Raw genomic sequence first — 18,743 nt, 5'->3', positions numbered from 1 at the left:
TAATGTTGGCCACAGTTTTCAGACATGGAAAGCTGGCATAAAGGTTATTTTTAAAGTGCTCACAGTAAAATATCAAATTTCAGCCTGTCCCTCATATATGTCATAAAGGTTTGCACAATGAACAAATTTAGATATCCAGTTGTCCATTAAATATATTATTTATTTAACATTTATTGTTTTATTACTAAACGTTTTAAACTACATTACCCACATATCTCTGTCATTCTATCAGTGGAGCAGGAAGCATTGTTCTGTAGTTCATTGAAATGTGCAGACATGCTTAGGGTTAGGGTTAGGATCTCGGTAAAGGAGTAATTTCTCACAACATAGAGACACTTTATAGTTAGCTTAATGTATAACTAACGTAATAATACCACCAAAACATACTTTGTAACATGAAGCGCCGTTTTATATGGGTTAAACGATTGTCCAATCACAGCGAGTTCTGCGATAAAGTCACAGCCAATAACAAGCCAGCTGAACAGATGCGTCACACTTACATGCCCTGGTTTATGGTAAACGATGACAGATCTCTTCTGGTTCCGGCTGCGGGGATAGATACCTTAAATATTTTATATTTAGGCTGTTAAACATGCATTCCTTCTAATTAAATTATAAAACTCATATTTAAAAACAAAAGACTCCTTTGTGTGGTTACCATCCAAAAACGAGGTCACATGATCAATGACACAAATTTGCTTAGACTGATGCATAAATAAATTTGAAAGAGAAACTTTTTTCAAAGCAATGGCCTAAAGCAGGGGTAGTTTTGCAGTATTTTAATTAAAGATAATTACATGTACTAAAGTGCTTCTAACATTTACAGTGTATGTATAGTATATTAAAGGTATATCAATTATATTCAAATAAATGTAACAAAAGCACAATGAATGGACACCATTTTGAAAGCTTATTCCAATATTTAATGTCAAACTGTTTAAAGACAAATGTAGTGCCAAAACTACTGCACAACAGTATAAAAATCAGTTAATTAAAAATATCCAGATACAGGAGCAATCTATTATAGTGACACATACATTAACGTTAAAAAAATTGCTATGATGAAGTTGAATATATTTACAAACCAAGAGATGAGATTCAAGTTTGTTATGTGAACATACATTTGTTTCTTCGCTTTAAATAACAAATAGGCAAAAACATAAGCACAACATTTTACATTCTCAACTTTCATTCTATATCCTTGTGATTATTGGTCACTTTTATTGTAACTATGCAATGAATATGTCCTTTAGCAAAACACCTGATGAACACTGACACTTTTTTGATAAAGGCATTAGGCAGAAATCAAGTACAATTTATGAAGCTGAAAAGAGAAAACAAAATGCTTTAACAATATGGAAAAAGATAAATCACTATTTTCAATATTGGTTCTGCATATATCAAAGAGATCCTGAGGAGGAATGGGACTTCACATGAAGACTTTCAGAAACTGTGACAGAGCAAAGGGTGCACCTCGCTGGACACATCCTACGCATGCCCAAACAACAACACCCAAACACAGTGATGAAGTGGACACCACCAGGAGGATGCAGGAGACAGGGAAGACCAAGGAAGACATGGAGACAGATGTTTCACGAAGACCTGAAGAATGTCAGTGTCCCATGGGAAGATGTGAAGATCCTGGCCACGGATCGAATACGTTGGAGGACAGTTGTTGCCCAGCACAGGACTTGATGATGCCGTTGTGAGTTTATAACTGTAGGATATGTTTTCTGTAAAGAGTGTTGCATAATTAAATGTTAAAAGCATTTTTATGTAATAAGTTCACTGATATGTGGGCATTTCTATGAATAAAAGTATGTCTTTAATAGCAAGCAATAATCATGAAAATGATTTACATGCAAACGGGACAGTTATATATAAATAATCGAGTAGCTGATGTCATTTGACAAGTCAGATAAGCTTTTCCACTCTTGCAAACAGAGGTAGGTTATGAGGTGTGGAGAGACATCATGTATCACTGGAACATAAACAGACGGAGACTAATTTGCAATTAATATAAACTTTCTGACAGTGTGTGTGACATCCGACAACTTTCCAAGAAGTGGCGCAACTGATTTACAAATATCGCGATAAATATGTACAGGAATTGAGGCAGTAGCCAATGACAGCACTAGGAGTAAAAGCTGCAGGATTGTGTACGAGTATACAAATATGTACGAGTATCGTACGAATTTGACAACTTGTTAAATCTTGTGAATTATTAAGACTTTCAGACTATGTTTGTACTGATTGGGCTATGGGTTTTGTGAGAAAAGTTTTAAGAAACAACAAATGCTTGATAAAATGTTTGATTTAGGGTTAAAACCAACACACACATACCATTGCGAATATTTGCCTTTGCAGCTGTCCGTCTTCTCCGTTTACTTCTCCTCAAACAATAATGGGCTGACTGAGTCCGAAAGGCCCTTTTGGTCTTTTCAGCTGAAAAAAGAGAAAAGAAAATATCATTATGTATAATATATAGGATTATTTAAAGGGAAAAGTACTGATTTACCTTGCAAATATTGGATGTTACATTATAAAGCCTTACAAGCATGGCAAGTGTTGTGGTTAATATGCATTTACAACAAATATCACTTTAAAACTATCAATACTGGGGTAAAAGCATGGTAAGTTTTGTGATTACTGTCCTTACTAAACCAATCACAGTAAAACTAAGGTTACTGAGGTTTAAAGCATGGTAAGTTTTGTGGTTACTGTCCTTTTACCACACCTATCACAGTAAAACTATGGTTACTGTGGTAAAAGCATGGTAAGTGTTGTGGTTACTGTGCATTTACAATAAGTACCACATTAAAACTACAAATAGTGTGGTAAAAGCATGGTAAGTTTTGTGATTACTGTCTTTTTACTACACTTATCACAGTAAAACTAATGTTACTGTGGTAAAAGCATGGTAAGTGTTGTTTTTACTGTGCTTCTACTACAAATACAACTTTGGAACTAATTGTACTATTTTTAATCTGATATGAATATCTAGGCCTATAGCACGTCCCGTGACAGGCAGTGTTAATCACCCTGTTTTGAATTAGAAAGCAATGAAACGCAAAGTCTCCGTGGAGATGGCAGATATAATGGCAGATTAACATCGACAAACAGAAAAGACATGATATCACACATTAGGATAGCGTATTTAGGTATTTACTTACCAACATGACACACGTGAACTGATGCCAAATATCGCGATGTGTTCGGAACGAGACTTCTTCAGCGCGATTTCCTACTGATAAAATATAATTTTAGAAAATCAATAAACAGCAAAGCAAACCAGCTTCCCTGGCAATAAGACCGAAATAATAACATTAAAAAAATACATAAAAATACAAAAGATCTCGTGAATAAATGTTGATTAAACAGCTTCTCTGCTGCAGCCGACAGCCAGGCAGAAAGAATCGTGCTGTTATTATCACGAAAGACGCTTCCCATTGAAAATACATTAGTTTAAAAAACGTGCTGGTATTACGAAAATAACGAAATAAACGTGTCCGTGGCACAAATCAATAGATTAAATTACGTGACCATATCACGAACTGCCGTGAGATCACGTGCGTTGTTAAACTCACCGCTGAATGATCACGTGCGTTGTTAAACTCACCGCTGAACGCGCTAAACCTTTGCGGGGACTTTGATATCAGATTGCGAGGGGTTTTAAACATCAAAAACCAGTTGGAGGGCCAGATAAAAATTATTAATGAAAAAAACACACACAATGGGCAAAACCCCTCAATTCTCCTGCAAAATGAAACTTTACATTCAAAACAATGTTATTTCTTCTCAAAATGGTATTTTGTTTTCAAATGACACACACAAACCATCATATGAATAGACATTTATAAGAACCAGTTGAACACTGATGTGCTCAATGTAAAACACTATGATGAATGGAAAACACTTCTTCTCCATTCATCATAATGACTTAGGCCTTTTTTTGTTCAGTGTTACACTTACTACAGACAGTACATACATAAGTGTGTTGTAAAATATTTGAGAATATTGTTTTTATACTCAGAACGCACAAATACATGGTAACAAATATATTTAATTTTTCCCACAAAAACAATGTACACAGTGTACATCCCAACCAACACAAAGTTGTACATACAGTGGTCTACATACAAAACAACAGAAGAATTTACTGTATACAGTTACAGTAAAAAAAAAAAAAATCCAATGTTGGCATCCATTGCTCCATTGAAGAGCTGACCTGTTGCCCTTTTATGATAAAGCTCTGATTGCTAATTGTAAAACTGTGTGACGGGTGTTTGCCCATGTGATGAGTCAGTGTGCATATTTGAATAGCAGTGTGTTCCTTGTGAAAACAAGAGATTTTCTGCATGAAAATTGTGCCAAAAGCAGAGAATTGTGTGTAGTGTTTTGAAAAAAGTGTGTTTTAGAAGTACAATTTGAGTGTAAAGCAGGAATTGAGCTTGTAGTTTAGCAGAATTGGTTCAGGGGGTTGGTGAATGAGTTACATGTTGTGGTCATTGTGTCTCAAGTACCAGAAAATGTGTGTAAACAATCGAGAAAAACTGTAAGTAAATATAAAAATTAAAAAAATTAGAGGAGAGAAAAAAAAGGGAAAAAAAGAGTAAAACAGCACTTTTGTGTGTGTGTGTGCAATATAAGTTGCAGGATTCCACATCTACAGAAAGGCCTACAGAAGAGTCTGCACAGACAGAGGAGACATAGGCCTACAGGTGGGCAGTGTATAGACAACTTTTCCTTTTTATTTGTTGCATGAGGCATGTGTCTAATATCTCTTGTTGCAGGCATTTGAACACTGGCTTTTATTTACAAAGAACAATTGAAATAAAACTCAAGGAACTAAGCATATTTGTCTTTTATTAAACATTTAATGAAAAGGTTTTTTTTTTGTTTTTTTGGCAATGTTGTGTAATATGGCACATGCAACAATGTCACAGGCCCTGTCAGGTGTGCAACCCCTCAGACTTTTCCGACACTGAAATCTTCCCTTTAGTTAGCCAAAGTTCATTTCATTGTGTGCCCTTGTCCTGGCTAGATCTGCATTGTAACTGGTTTGGGTCAGGGAATGGGGTCATAAAACACCTGTCTGCACGCAGGAACATGTCATAATCACTTATGCAAAAATGCAGTTCTGTTAGGATCAGCATAAGTGTATGTAACACAGTGAGCTTGATATTTAATTGTGGAACTTTCCTTACCACTTTTAAACAATGTGCATAAATGTGAATCTCTGAAAATTCTTAAGTCATGCACAGATCCTGGCCATTTTGCTTTCCCATTTGTGATATGGAAGATTTTAGTCAACTGCCTTTTTTTTTTTTTTTATATATAAAATTATTAATCTGGAATATTAAGAATCCCAATAGTAACTGGGCTGCACATTTACATTGTGAACCCCCTTTCTGTTCACATAATCCCCTTCATTGAGGCCTTGATGGCAGTCTATGGTAGCCTATAGTCTATGGTACCAATCACGTTAGTGAAGCCTGAGTGACATACTGTAATCAGCATGGTCATGATTGCATGATCTTCATAAAAAATTATGATAGCCTAAAAAAAAAAAATTGCTTTAAAAAAAAACTGCTTTACAACATTGGGTCTTAAGTGGCTTGGAAATGCCCCAAAAAAAACCTAAAACAGTTTTTTAAACCTAAAAGCGCCAGGTAAACTCCGAATGACACGACAGACAGCACTTTCCATCAAGTTCTCCGCATCTCCAATAGTGTAAAGGAAAGAGCCACTCGCAAATAATCTTAGGGCAATGCAAACAGTTTGTACTGTAGTTAAAGCCCGACTCCGACAAGTCGAAAATAAATGTGCTTTTCCAACAATTTAATAATGTAAACGACAATCTCACGAGTCACGAGAAAAAATATAAATCTCAGAAAGTGCACTATCGCGCTGCGCTGGACTTCCCGTATCAGCTTCGCTTAAAAAGCCGCAATCTAATCCTGTTTACATGAAATAAGCCTGCTCCCGAGCAGGTTTAAGCTTACGGACCTGTTGCTATGACAGAAAGTCCAGGATGAGCTTCGAAGAACCAAACAATCCAAGATCATGCCAAATCGTCAACAATCAAATCCAGCTAACTGAGTTAGCGACGTACGAAGAACGGGCCCCAGATTTGGACTGACAGTGTGAACATAGCCAAAGTGTGTCTCTCTTATTTAACACACCTGATTCAGATAATCAACTCATTAGGCTAGAGCTCCGATAACTAAACTAAGGGTATGTTTACATTACAACATTGTACTAAAAATAAGAAAGATTTTCCTTTGCATTAATAAATGTTTTGGGTACAGACAACAATGTAGTCAAAATGATCCCGGTTCACAAGGATCTGTGAAAACAACTAAAAACGCTGTATTCTGCTGCCAGGCCAGTAGTTGGCAATGACACTTTGTTAAGAAACACTACACGCCTATAGACTGAACACGTAATACGCATGCACATGACGTCACCGCTTTCATAAATTCATATTTTTGTAGTTTACAAGGAGACAATAATGGTATCGGTTTCAAAAACTTGCACTTTGAAATCAGTTTTCAAAACTTTGAGTTTTAGGCGCCCAAAACGCTGTTGTTGTGTAAATGAACAAAATGCATAAAAAGATTTAGTTGAAAATTGTATCATGTAAATACCCCCCTTAATGTGTCAGATAAGAGAGACATACAGAATGTGAAGAGCGGTGGGTGCCTGAGATGCATAAAATCTACAGGTCCAGAAGAGAATCAAAGGTAATCAATTAAGGTAAAAGGGGTGGAGCCACCTTAATTCAAAGGTGTACAAACAGGCAAAGCTAAGCACTGGTGTGTGTTGTGGTGTTTGAGTCAAAGTTTGTTAGGATGGGGTTTCTGAAAGTTGTCTTAGTGATGGTTGTGATTGTTGCATTTGATCTGCCTGATGTCTGGGGAAGTTTAAGGCACAGTCCAAGAAGCATGGGGCCAAAATCAGATCCAGCTTCCAGAAGTCCGGCCCTTTCTCCTCTAGGGCTCTGGAACCCTTTGCAAGTGGCTTCTCAGTTTCAGAGTCCTTTGGGTCACGACTTCAAAAGCCTTGCACAGGAGCCTTTTGGCCTTCAGGAGAAGCAGTTGTTGCAGGGTCCAGTGAAGCCTTTGGATTGGAGGTATCCCATTGTTCCCGAGGCGCAGCGTGAGTTGGCGGTGGACTTCCAGTTGAGGCAACCCGTGACTCCCAGCAGCGTAGCGGTTCAATGCGGCGAGAATCGGGTGCTTGTAGAGGTCCAGCAGGACTTTTTCAGCAATGGTCAGTTGATCGAGCCAACTGGTCTGTCTTTAGGTGGATGTCCTGTTGTTGGTCAGGATCCTGAGTCTAGAGTGCTCATCTTTGAGTATGAATTACAGGACTGCAACAGTGTGCTGATGGTAAGAACTCATGAATCTTAATGGGTTATTTTGGTGTGGCAGAAGAGAGCCAAAATCTTTCAAGGAAAGTCAGTTAACTTGGTTGTCATTTGCAATGCCAGGGCAACTAAGACCAAGTTCTATTTAAGTGGGTAAATCCTGAATTTTCAAGCACTTGCCTTTTAAATAACCCTTCAAACAACATATGTAAACTCACCCACAAATGGTATGAAAGGAACTTAAGAAACCAGATCAAATCTTGTGCCTTAATAGTGTTACCCAGGAGCAGCCAATGTGCATGTCTCCAAAACATTGACTATCTCTGGCAACACTGGAGCTTCTTAGGGCAGCTGTAGTGATGTGAAGACTTGATTAATTGGTGATTTTGCTCTTCGGGAATTCTTCCATATTGCACAGTGCACCTTCTCCCATTCATGGCAATATGAGTGCACGGTCTTGGTATATGTAAAGTCTCTGGGATGACCCTCTTGGTAACCACAATCTTTTTACAGATGAATGAGGATGAACTTGTCTACACCTTCTCTCTTACCTACAACCCTGAGGCGCTTGCAGGTACTCCGATTACCCGGTCTGATGGTGCAATTGTTGGTGTACAATGCCATTATCAAAGGCAAGTGATCTCTGTGACTTTCTGCACTTTCTCGTGAAACTGGGAGACCATTTGATGGGTAATTTAATGAACCACAGGCTCCAAAGTGTAAGCAGTGATGCCTTGAGGCCAGCATGGTTCCCTTATGCCTCAACCAAGGCTGGTGAAGAAGTCTTGCTGTTCTCCCTGAAGATCATGATGGGTTGGTACAGGTGTTTTTTCTTTCAATAAAATAAACCTTTACCCTTGCTATTGTGGCTGTGCCTAAAGTGTTTTTTTTGTATAGATGATTGGTCCTATCAGAGGCCTTCATACACCTATTTCCTGGGTGGTGTTATTAACATTGAGGCATCTGTGAAGCAGTACAATCATGTGCCTCTGCGTGTGTTTGTGGACCGCTGTGTGGCCACTCAAGTACCTGATGTGAACTCCCTTCCAAGATTTTCCTTCATTGAGAATCATGGGTAAGGTCATGGCCCTTGATGTGGTAGGACTGTTTAAGTTGCTTTTTGTAACCACAGTCATGGGTAAGGTCTAGTTGCTTGATGCTCTACAGTTGACATTCATGAGTTGCTCTCTGATTTTTGTCGTCAGGTGCTTTGTGGATGCCAAAACTACAGCTTCCAGCTCCCGCTTCATGCCTCGGTCCCAGGTTGACAAGCTCCAGTTCCAGCTGGAGGCGTTTATGTTCCGGGAGGGCAACAGTCCTTCTGTATGTACTATTAATATCATGAGAGAATTTGACTTCTCCTCCATCTGCTTTGGTTTTGTAACTTCTTTGTCATGCCTTGCAGATCTACATAACGTGTATTCTGAAGGCAACTATTGCTTCTGCACCCAGTGACGCTCAGCGGAAATCCTGTTCCTTTGCCAATGGGTACATGGGTTTTTTGGGGGGGTTTATTTTAAGTCGACTTTTCTGATGTTGTAGGTTTCATGTCTTTGTCTTTTTGCAGGTGGTCTGCTGCTGATGGAAACGACCAAGTTTGTGCTTGCTGTGACTCAACATGTGGTCCTGATGGTGAATTTGCTGCCTCTCCCTATGGAGGTTTGTAGCTTGTTTTCTTTCTTTTTTCATTTTTTTTTTTTTCAAGTGCTCTAACTTGGCTTTCTTCTCTCTAGGCATTCAGTGGGAAGGCAAGGCCTCACTTGGTCCTGTAATGGTTCAAGGGCAAAAGAGAGGTTCTTAATAAAACTGACAAACCAATCCTTGCTTGTTTCTGACTTGTCATTTTGCCGCAAGTCCCATATACCATACAACCATAGGGTTCCAGAAGTTTATACATTTTCTCCATAGGTTATCTTAAATTGAGCATTTTAAATGCAGCTACTGAAAGCTCCAAGGTTAATTGGTATATGCTTTTGAAGCCATCAGTTTACAATGCATGTTTTTCGTTTAACAGCAGAATTTCCTGACGAAAAACATATCCATGATGCTTTTAAGAATTTGGCAAACAAATGATTCCAAAACTGCTCTGCAGGGAACACCTTGTACCATGAAGCACTGCTGATGTAATGGAGTTGATGGAGTAATCCTGTGCTCTCACAGTTTGTATATGAATATTGTGATGCTTAACATAAGTATACAAATATATTGTTTTCAAAAACTTGCACTTTGAAACCCATTTTTAAATGTTTGCATTTAGGCCTCAAACTCTGTGGTGATGAAAATAAATGGCCAAATGCTTAAAGTTGCCTGTTTTTAGTTAAATGGTGTCATGTAAATGGCTGCATCCGAAATCACATACTCCATTGAGTAGGTATTTATTTTGAATTAGTAATTATTTCACAACCTCTAAAAAAGTATGTTTTGTGTAGTATGAATGAAATCCATATATACTACATCCACCATGTTATCATTGTCATGTGACCTTCCAGCATCAGTTGTTGCTTCACTGCCATTCACAAATCCTCTCCTGAGGCCTCATGGGATAGTAAAGTGTCCATCATATGAACACTTTCGAATCTAGCCGGAAGAAGTAGATCATCCAGGTACTTTTTGCCTACTCTTTTATGAGTTCTGTAAGTTCGAACATACTACTTTTGTCATATATTGTTTTTCGCCAATTATATAGTAGGGAAGTATGAGATTTCGGATACAGCACTTTTATCAAATAAGAGAGACTGACCCTGTGTCTCGATGTCCATACTATCCATCCTAAACAGTATGTGAGATTAAAATAAGTGTGTCCCAAAACATAGTATGTTGAAAAGAGTATGCCTGAAGTTCCCAGATGGTCTGCTATTTCTGGTCGATTTTCGAAGTGTGGATCCGTGCTCACTATAACGGCTAATATTGCCCACAACCCATTGCGCTTTGGAGGAGGATTCAGTTCAGAACTACAAACACGAGTTAAAAGTGTTCAGAAAACTACAAAACATGGCTGATGTGCGTGACCGATGGGTCAAGTAGAGAGTCTTCACAAAAACAGTACATACTGTTAGGGTATAGTATAAGTAGGCGAATTGAGACACAGCAAGACAAGGGCTGCGTTCGAAACCGCACATTCAATGAGTAGGTACTTAATTTTAATAAGTACTTACTTCAAAAGCGCTAAAAGAGTAGGTACTTTATAGCCTGAAGTATGAATGCGAACCGGACATCTGCCATGTTGACGTTATCATGTGACCTCCGACGCGTTATCACAAACGTTAACAAGCGTTAACATGTTTAATTCATCTGTCTGTAAATATCTTGATATTGGTTAAACTTGCTCATTTTGTGGTCTTTTTGAAGAAACTGCTGCCCATTTATTTTGTGAATACATTTAGGTTTAATTTAAGTTCTTATATTTAACCCTACTAATGTGACCCACCGTTTTATCCTTAACGATATTATTTATTTTTATTACGAAATCCAAAAATTGTCATCTCTTGATAATTTCTTTATTTTATATCCAAACATTTTCATCCACTAGCAAAAGTGGCTAACTGCTTTATGTTTTCCTATTTTTCTTGTTGAATTTAACTCTCGTTTCATGCCTCAGGCCTAGGCCTATAGATAACAAAAAAATTATTTTTTAAATGTATTATAATGAATTATTTAAGGAAATATATATTAAGATATTAAACCTTGTAAGTTCTTTTTTCCTGTGTATAAAATCTCATATTATGTATGCGAACCCATGATATATATATCCTCATAACATCAGTAATACGGTCCTACCTAGAACGGTTTTCCTCAGCGTTTGTCTGCACAAAGGGCAGCTGTGCGAAGATTCGCCATTGGAAAAAACTGTTGATTTTATACTCGAAAAATGTAAGTATCATTAATATAAAAAATGTATATTACCCCAGAATGAATTGCATTGCTATCCCACCCCAAAACATACAATAATAACAACGATAAATGCTGACCAATACTTACTTATATTACTTTTTACTGAAAATGATATAATTCAATAAAACAAACAAAATGTAATGTATGTCATATGACATAGCTATGCATGAATACACTCTAGATATGTATATATAGTGAACATATCTACGTTTTCATTCAAACAATTAATTAAAGCATTAATTATATTTTATTTACTGACAACAATGAGAAATATTAATAAATTAGTAAAAGAATGAATGAAAGTCACCATCACACAATAAACAAATGCATATACAAGTCAACACATGAAACAAAGCTTTATTCAAACTACAATCATGTATGTAGGCTGCAGGCGCTGAACCCCACATCCTTCTGCCATCTCAACACAGCAATTCCCATTCTGCGGCTTTATTCTGATGAATCAGCTGACCGCCAGAGGTGAGCCGTTCCTTCGTGCCTGAGGTTGTTGCGTGATGTGTTGTGCTTCACAATCTGAGGAAATAAGGGCAGGTGGAGTATTCTGTATTCTGTATTCTCTTTTATGAATACAGAGGATTCGTACATACTTTTTCGCTCGCCTACTCTTTTTCCCTTACTATATAGTAGGGAAGTATGCGGTTTCGAACGCAGCCAAAGTTTCTATCATGGATAAACTGTCTGTTTCCTAATTGCAAAAAGACTTTAGATTAAAACCTAAAGCCTTTTTTTGGCTAGTGACATTATAGCACTCTCTCATTGGCTAATGCATAAACTCTACAGGTCCAGAGGAGAATCAAAGGTAATCAATTAAGGTAAAAGGGGTGGAGCCACCTTAATTCAAAGGTATACAAACAGGCAAAGCCAATTACTGGTGTGTGTTGAGGTGTTTGTGTCAAAGTTTGTTAGGATGGGGTTCCTGATAGTTGTCTTAGTGATTGTTGCATGTGAGCTGCATGATGTCTGGGGAAGTTTGAGGTACAGTCATAGTCCAAGAAGCATGGGGCCAAAATCAGATCCAGCTTCCAGAAGTCCTGCCCTTTCTCCTCAAGGATTCTGGAACCCTTTGCAAGTGGTTTCTCAGTTTCAGAGTCCTTTGGGTCCCAACTTCAAAAGCCTTGCACAGGAGCCTTTTGGCCTTCAGGAGAAGCAGCTGTTGCAGGGTCCAATGAAGCCTTTGGATTGGAAGTATCCCACTGTTCCTGAGGTGCAGAGTGAGTTGGTGGGGAACTTCCCGATGAGGCAACCCGTGACTCCCGGCAGCGTAGCGGTTCAATGCGGCGAGAACCGGGTTCTTGTAGAGGTCCAGCAAGACCTTTTCAGCAATGGTCAGTTGATCCAGCCAACTGGTCTGTCTTTAGGTGGATGTCCAGTTATTGGTCAGGATCCTGAGTCTAGAGTGCTCATCTTTGAGTATGAATTACAGGACTGCAACAGTGTGCTGATGGTAAGAACTCATGAATCTTAATGGGTTATTTTGGTGTGGCAGAAGAGAGCCAAAATCTTTCAAGGAAAGTCAGTTAACTTGGTTGTCATTTGCAATGCCAGGGCAACTAAGACCAAGTTCTATTTAAATGGGTAAATCCTGAATTTAAGCACTTGCCTTTTAAATAACCCTTCAAACAACATATGATGTAAACTCACCCACAAATGGTATGAAAGGAACTTAAGAAACCAGATCAAATCTTGTGCCTTAATAGTGTTACCCAGGAGCAGCCAATGTGCATGTCTCCAAAACATTGACTATCTCTGGCAACACTGGAGCTTCTTAGGGCAGCTGTAGTGATGTGAAGACTTGATTAATTGGTGATTTTTGCTCTTCGGGAATTCTTCCATATTGCACAGTGCACCTTCTCCCATTCATGGCAATATGAGGGCATGGTCTTGGTATATGTAAAGTCTCTGGGATGACCCTCTTGGTAACCACAATCTTTTTACAGATGAATGAGGATGAACTTGTCTACACCTTCTCTCTTACCTACAACCCTGAGGCGCTTGCAGGTACTCCGATTACCCGGTCTGATGGTGCAATTGTTGGTGTACAATGCCATTATCAAAGGCAAGTGATCTCTGTGACTTTCTGCACTTTCTCGTGAAACTGGGAGACCATTTGATGGGTAATTTAATGAACCACAGGCTCCAAAGTGTAAGCAGTGATGCCTTGAGGCCAGCATGGTTCCCTTATGCCTCAACCAAGGCTGGTGAAGAAGTCTTGCTGTTCTCCCTGAAGATCATGATGGGTTGGTACAGGTGTTTTTTCTTTCAATAAAATAAACCTTTACCCTTGCTATTGTGGCTGTGCCTAAAGTGTTTTTTTTTTGTATAGATGATTGGTCCTATCAGAGGCCTTCATACACCTATTTCCTGGGTGGTGTTATTAACATTGAGGCATCTGTGAAGCAGTACAATCATGTGCCTCTGCGTGTGTTTGTGGACCGCTGTGTGGCCACTCAAGTACCTGATGTGAACTCCCTTCCAAGATTTTCCTTCATTGAGAATCATGGGTAAGGTCATGGCCCTTGATGCGGTAGGACTGTTTAAGTTGCTTTTTGTAACCACAGTCATGGGTAAGGTCTAGTTGCTTGATGCTCTACTGTTGACATTCATGAGTTGCTCTCTGATTTTTGTCGTCAGGTGCTTTGTGGATGCCAAAACTACAGCTTCCAGCTCCCGCTTCATGCCTCGGTCCCAGGTTGACAAGCTCCAGTTCCAGCTGGAGGCATTTATGTTCCGGGAGGGCAACAGTCCATCTGTATGTACTGTTAATATCATGAGATAATTTGACTTCTCCTCCATCTGCTTTGGTTTTGTAACTTGTTTGTCATGCCTTGCAGATCTACATAACGTGTATTCTGAAGGCAACTATTGCTTCTGCACCCAGTGACGCTCAGCGGAAATCCTGTTCCTTTGCCAATGGGTACATGGGGTTTTTTGGGGGGGTTTATTTTAAGTCGACTTTTCTGATGTTGTAGGTTTCATGTCTTTTTCTTTTGGCAGGTGGTCTGCTGCTGATGGAAACGACCAAGTTTGTGCTTGCTGTGACTCAACATGTGGTCCTGATGGTGAATTTGCTGCCTCTCCCTATGGAGGTTTGTAGCTTGTGTTTTCTTTCTTTTCTTTTTTTTTTTTTTCTCAAGTGCTCTAACTTGTCTGTCTTCTCTCTAGGCATTCAGTGGGAAGGCAAGGCCTCACTTGGTCCTGTAATGGTTCAAGGGCAAAAGAGAGGTTCTCAATAAAACTGGCAAACCAATCCATGCTTGCATCTGATTTCTCATTTCACGTCATGTCTGGTTTAACTTTTTTTTTTTTTTAATTGGGAAGTGCCTCGTTCTGCCAATGTGGTGAAACTGATAGTCCTATTGTACATTTGTAAGTCCCATATAGCCTGGAACCCTTTGGTTGCATTGTTATATGGGACTTGCAAAGGTACAGAAGTTTTTCTCCATAGGGAATTTAAATAAAATAACCTTTTTAAAGGCTGCTAGTGTAAGACCAAGGTTAATTGATATATACTTTTGAAGTCATCAGTTAGTTACTTTGTTTAACTTTGTTTAACTGTAAATTTCCTGGTAAAAATAATTACCCATGATGCTCTTAAGAATTCCAAAAGCGCTCTGCAAGGAACACCTTGTCTCATGAAGCACTGCAGATGTAATGGAGTTGGTCTCTCTATCATTCCTGTACTCTGTGTTTGTGCATATTGTGACAATTGTTTGTAATCAGCTTCCACAGGAGTTTGATCACATTAAGCTGTAGTGGTGTACATGAAACTAGTCTATAATTTGTTTGCACTCATGTGCTCGTTAGTTGACGTTATCTTTACAAGCTGTCAGTTTCTTGATTGTAAAATTGTGTATGAATGTAGATATCTTAAAGCCCTCTAGTGACTTTCTAGAATTCTCATTTGCTAATGTAGTGGTTATTCAGTCCTGGTCCAAGGGATCCACTCATCTGCACATTTTAGCTATATTAAGACTGTCAGTCCTAATCTGAATGAAATAAAAATGAGCAAGTGTGAATTTTATTTATTACAAATCTTTTTCAAGCTACATTGTTTGGAATCACATTTCTGTAAATCAGTTTCAATCTGACTGCTATGATTGGGGTTCATGTGATTTATGCAACTTTCTCATGTCACACAAAATGTTAACATCAGATGCTGTTTTATGAAACATGCTGAAAGTCGCTGCAGAAACAAGATTGTTGTAAAGTGCTCAATGAGCAGAAAATGACAACATAATGAAGACATGGTTTGAAACCAGTGGAGACGACAGCACGGAATAAAGCTGCTCATACCAGCCTCCTATGGTTCTGTTGTGGCCTAAGAAGATGCAGTAGTCCAGTGCGGTGGCTAATACACGTTGTAAATAAGACATCTGCATTGCAGACCCCTATGTTGCAGTTGTTTTTGGCATATGCTTACCAACACAGCGTAATTTCCATAGAAATCAATGCAGAAATTACGGAAAGTGAAAGAGCGGCATGGATACACAAATCAGATCTGAATTAGTTGCAATATATAATGTGGACATCAAAAATTTTTGTTCAGATTCCAATCGGTTACACAAATAATCAGGGGCTCGTTCTTCGTACGTTGCTTATTACATCCGAGATCAAATTACACATCTAAGATGATATCATCGTGCTAATCATGATCTGGCTAACTCGGTTCTTCGAACACTTGCCGGATATGATTAGTATAGCTGGATTGAGTTATCTGAGATAATTGCGCGTTCATGCGCTGGGTTAAAAGGGGATATGTATCGATAGTAGAAACATTGATCAGGAATGCTGCTATTGGCTGCTCAGCGTGACCAAAGAGCGCGCACAGTTTTTCTCCTCAGCAGAGCAAGAACTAATAGTCGAAGTTAATTTGGAATTTTAATGTTTAATCAAAACGCCAGGGAACACTTCAAAGTCTACAAAAGCCAGGAGAGAGGGCTGGCAAAAAGTAGCAGACAATTTAAATCCGTTAGATGTGGCCATGTTAGATGTTTTTATCACTTATTAGCCTATATATTTGTATTTTAATAATTGCATAATTACCTTGTTCATTGTAATGTCAGAGTCACCACACTAGAACATGGGAACAAATAAAAGTGAAGTACAAATATATTCTACATAATGGTAATTTTTTGTTATATTATAGTCTCTTTTATAAAAGGCACTGTTAAATAAATGGTTGTCTGTTTATAAAAGCAACCAAGAAAAAGGCTGAGAAAAAAGATAAGAAAAGATCTTAGTAGCCTACACTGTAAAATAATTTTTTTCTGCATTAAATTAAGGCCGTATAGTCATTTCAACTGTTAAATCTTGAGTAATGATGAATTGCTTTGACTTGTGAAAGTGAAAACTGATAAACTTATGTTAATGTAAAAATATTTTGCCATGAGTTATTGATCACATTTTTCCTGAGTGTAGTTCATTGTAATGACATTGTGTTTTCCTCTTTTGTGCACTTTTACATAATACACCAACACTTGTATCTGTTCCCAAGAAAATGGTGGCTGAAATATGTGCAGTAAGTGGACATTTTCTAACTTTCCAAAGGAAAGAAAGTATAAGACTTTGTAATGTCCATTTGTTTCCATTTCACTGCACAGTGAATAAACCCTCTCAGATAACTGTAATATGGAGGAACTAGCCTACCTGCAAGTGCATAAATAACTTTACTTAATTAATACTTGTATGCAGGGATGGAAATTAGCACCCGCCACCAGCCAAATGCGGGTGATTTTGTGTTGTGGCGGGTAAACTCGCTTCACCTACCGGCCACCGTGGCGGGTAAATAAAAATATACTGTTTCACACAGACGGCGGACACTTTTAGAGGACATAAGTGTACGCTGAAATAAAGTCTTTCACCTCAGAAAAACGGACTTTCTTGTCCTGTCACGTCAGCCGTTATCCTGTGCTCGGAGCGCACACTCTTCAATTGCACGCGCAAATGCGGCGGCGCGCGCTATGTATCGCCTCACTGTATATAAAGTGCACAAGAAACTACGAGCATGCAACGCCGTTACGTTGTAAATTACACAAAATAAAAGTAATGCAGGTATGATTTTCATTCTGTTCACCAGGAGCAGTTTCCATGGTTCATTAACAGTTATTGTTAATATTGTGTATTCACCATGGCAACTGTCGTTTCCATATTAACCCCAAAAATGCCACTTTATTTTTCTTTGTGTTATTTTTAATATTTTTAAATGACTCTAGTGGCTCATACCAACATTGTATTAACAAAAACTAGTTTGGGACTGCTATTTAATAGCTTTAGCATAGGCCTAATGTTTATTTATTAGTACTAGTCTTTACTATTAGTCATATTCTTACAATTTATGTTAAGTAAAGGGGGACAGTACTTGTGTGTGTGGAAATAGCCGGTTTCAATAAAACTACTTGTGACATGTCATATTTGGCTTTGACTTTGACTGAACATTTGCTCTCACTTTGCGGAAAAAATATCGGGATATATATCGTATATCGATATTCAGCCTAAATAATCGGGATATGACTTTTGGTCCATATCGCCCAGCCCTAGTTTCATTGTTGGGACTAAAAACCTAAAACTGGAAGCCATAAAAGACCACGAATCATTCAAATGCCACATCCAGGTAAAAAAGAGAAATATATATAAGAGAGAAAGAGAAAATGTCAGTATTTCATTGAGACTTGAGATTAAATAAACTGCTTAAGTATTGTAGATCTTGTAGTATTAATTTTCACATGCAGTTACACATTGTCGGTTAAAAACAAGAAAGTGGCTGGTAAAAACATTGAGTGGCTGGTAGATTTTGAAATCCACCAGCCACAGTGGCCGGTGGACAAAAAAGTTAATTTCCATCCCTGCTTGTATGCTTTATGGCTGCTGTGTGTGTGTGTGTGTGTGTGTGTGTGTGTGTGTGTGTGTGTGTGTTGTACTGTGTAGTACATGAATGAACCACAAGCAACACCACTTACCAGTTTCGGAAATGTCGTTTTGAATGTATTGCACCAGTGTGTTAGACTATGTTGTAGTGTGTGTGATTATGAGGGCTTGAGTGTCCTGTCTGAGGGCAAAGTTTGGTTTTTCAGCAAGAGTGAATGGTTTTGAGTGTAGAGCTTCATTTTGACCTGAAAATAGGATGTTTGGGGAATTGGGTGAGACGTTATGGATTTGTGTTTACAGTTTTGAGAATACGAGACATAGTTTCAAGAAATGTGTTTAAGCAATCGAGATAAACTGTAATACACTAGCAACAATACACTATGTCTACCAAAACACTGCAAACACGTAATACGCATGCATATGATGTCACCGCTTTCATAAATTCATATTTTTGTAGTTTACAAGGAGACAATAATGGTATCGGTTTCAAAAACTTGCACTTTGAAATCAGTTTTCAAAACTTTGAGTTTTAGGCGCCCAAAACGCTGTTGTTGTGTAAATGAACAAAATGCATAAAAAGATTTAGTTGAAAATTGTG

General features: G+C 38.3%; 2 protein-coding genes and 2 long non-coding RNA genes across 5 annotated transcripts; 3 read left to right on the top strand and 1 right to left on the bottom strand.

Annotated features, from left to right (window-relative positions):
* Window positions 1-900: 900 nt before the first annotated feature.
* LOC309478620 lies at window positions 901-3,609 on the bottom strand. The gene is made up of 3 exons (XR_014199059.1): window positions 3,174-3,609; window positions 2,344-2,445; window positions 901-1,733 (listed from the first exon to the last, which is right to left on the bottom strand). It is a non-coding gene; the product is annotated as an uncharacterized lncRNA (long non-coding RNA).
* Window positions 3,610-4,645: 1,036 nt separating this feature from the next.
* LOC309479651 (zona pellucida sperm-binding protein 3-like) lies at window positions 4,646-9,484 on the top strand. Of its 2 annotated transcripts, XM_082143838.1 has the most exons (9): window positions 4,646-5,025; window positions 5,559-7,394; window positions 7,886-8,004; window positions 8,082-8,185; window positions 8,270-8,447; window positions 8,578-8,695; window positions 8,778-8,860; window positions 8,940-9,031; window positions 9,106-9,484. In XM_082143838.1, the coding sequence occupies exons 2-9, from the start codon at window positions 6,855-6,857 to the stop codon at window positions 9,171-9,173; spliced, it is 1,302 nt and encodes a 433-aa protein (XP_081999964.1). In that variant the 5' UTR covers window positions 4,646-5,025; window positions 5,559-6,854; the 3' UTR covers window positions 9,174-9,484. The 2 variants fall into 2 exon arrangements, with proteins under 2 accessions (XP_081999964.1, XP_081999963.1); XM_082143837.1 differs by having other exon boundaries at window positions 4,646-7,394.
* A 2,685-nt stretch (window positions 9,485-12,169) lies between these two features.
* On the top strand, window positions 12,170-14,057 carry LOC309478967 (zona pellucida sperm-binding protein 3-like; the record flags this gene model as incomplete). Its single annotated transcript, XM_082142813.1, has 5 exons — window positions 12,170-12,725; window positions 13,219-13,337; window positions 13,415-13,518; window positions 13,605-13,782; window positions 13,913-14,057. The coding sequence occupies exons 1-5, from the start codon at window positions 12,189-12,191 to the stop codon at window positions 14,055-14,057; spliced, it is 1,083 nt and encodes a 360-aa protein (XP_081998939.1). The 5' UTR covers window positions 12,170-12,188.
* A 55-nt stretch (window positions 14,058-14,112) lies between these two features.
* LOC309479908 lies at window positions 14,113-14,530 on the top strand. The gene is made up of 3 exons (XR_014199475.1): window positions 14,113-14,195; window positions 14,276-14,367; window positions 14,444-14,530. It is a non-coding gene; the product is annotated as an uncharacterized lncRNA (long non-coding RNA).
* The last annotated feature ends 4,213 nt before the right edge of the window (window positions 14,531-18,743 follow it).

This window comes from Leuciscus leuciscus, assembly GCF_965113295.1.
Source record: "Leuciscus leuciscus genome assembly, chromosome: 17".
Classification (NCBI taxonomy): domain Eukaryota; kingdom Metazoa; phylum Chordata; class Actinopteri; order Cypriniformes; family Leuciscidae; genus Leuciscus; species Leuciscus leuciscus.
The sequence above is the reverse complement of the archived record's forward strand: the minus strand, read 5'-3'. Positions and strand labels throughout refer to the sequence as shown.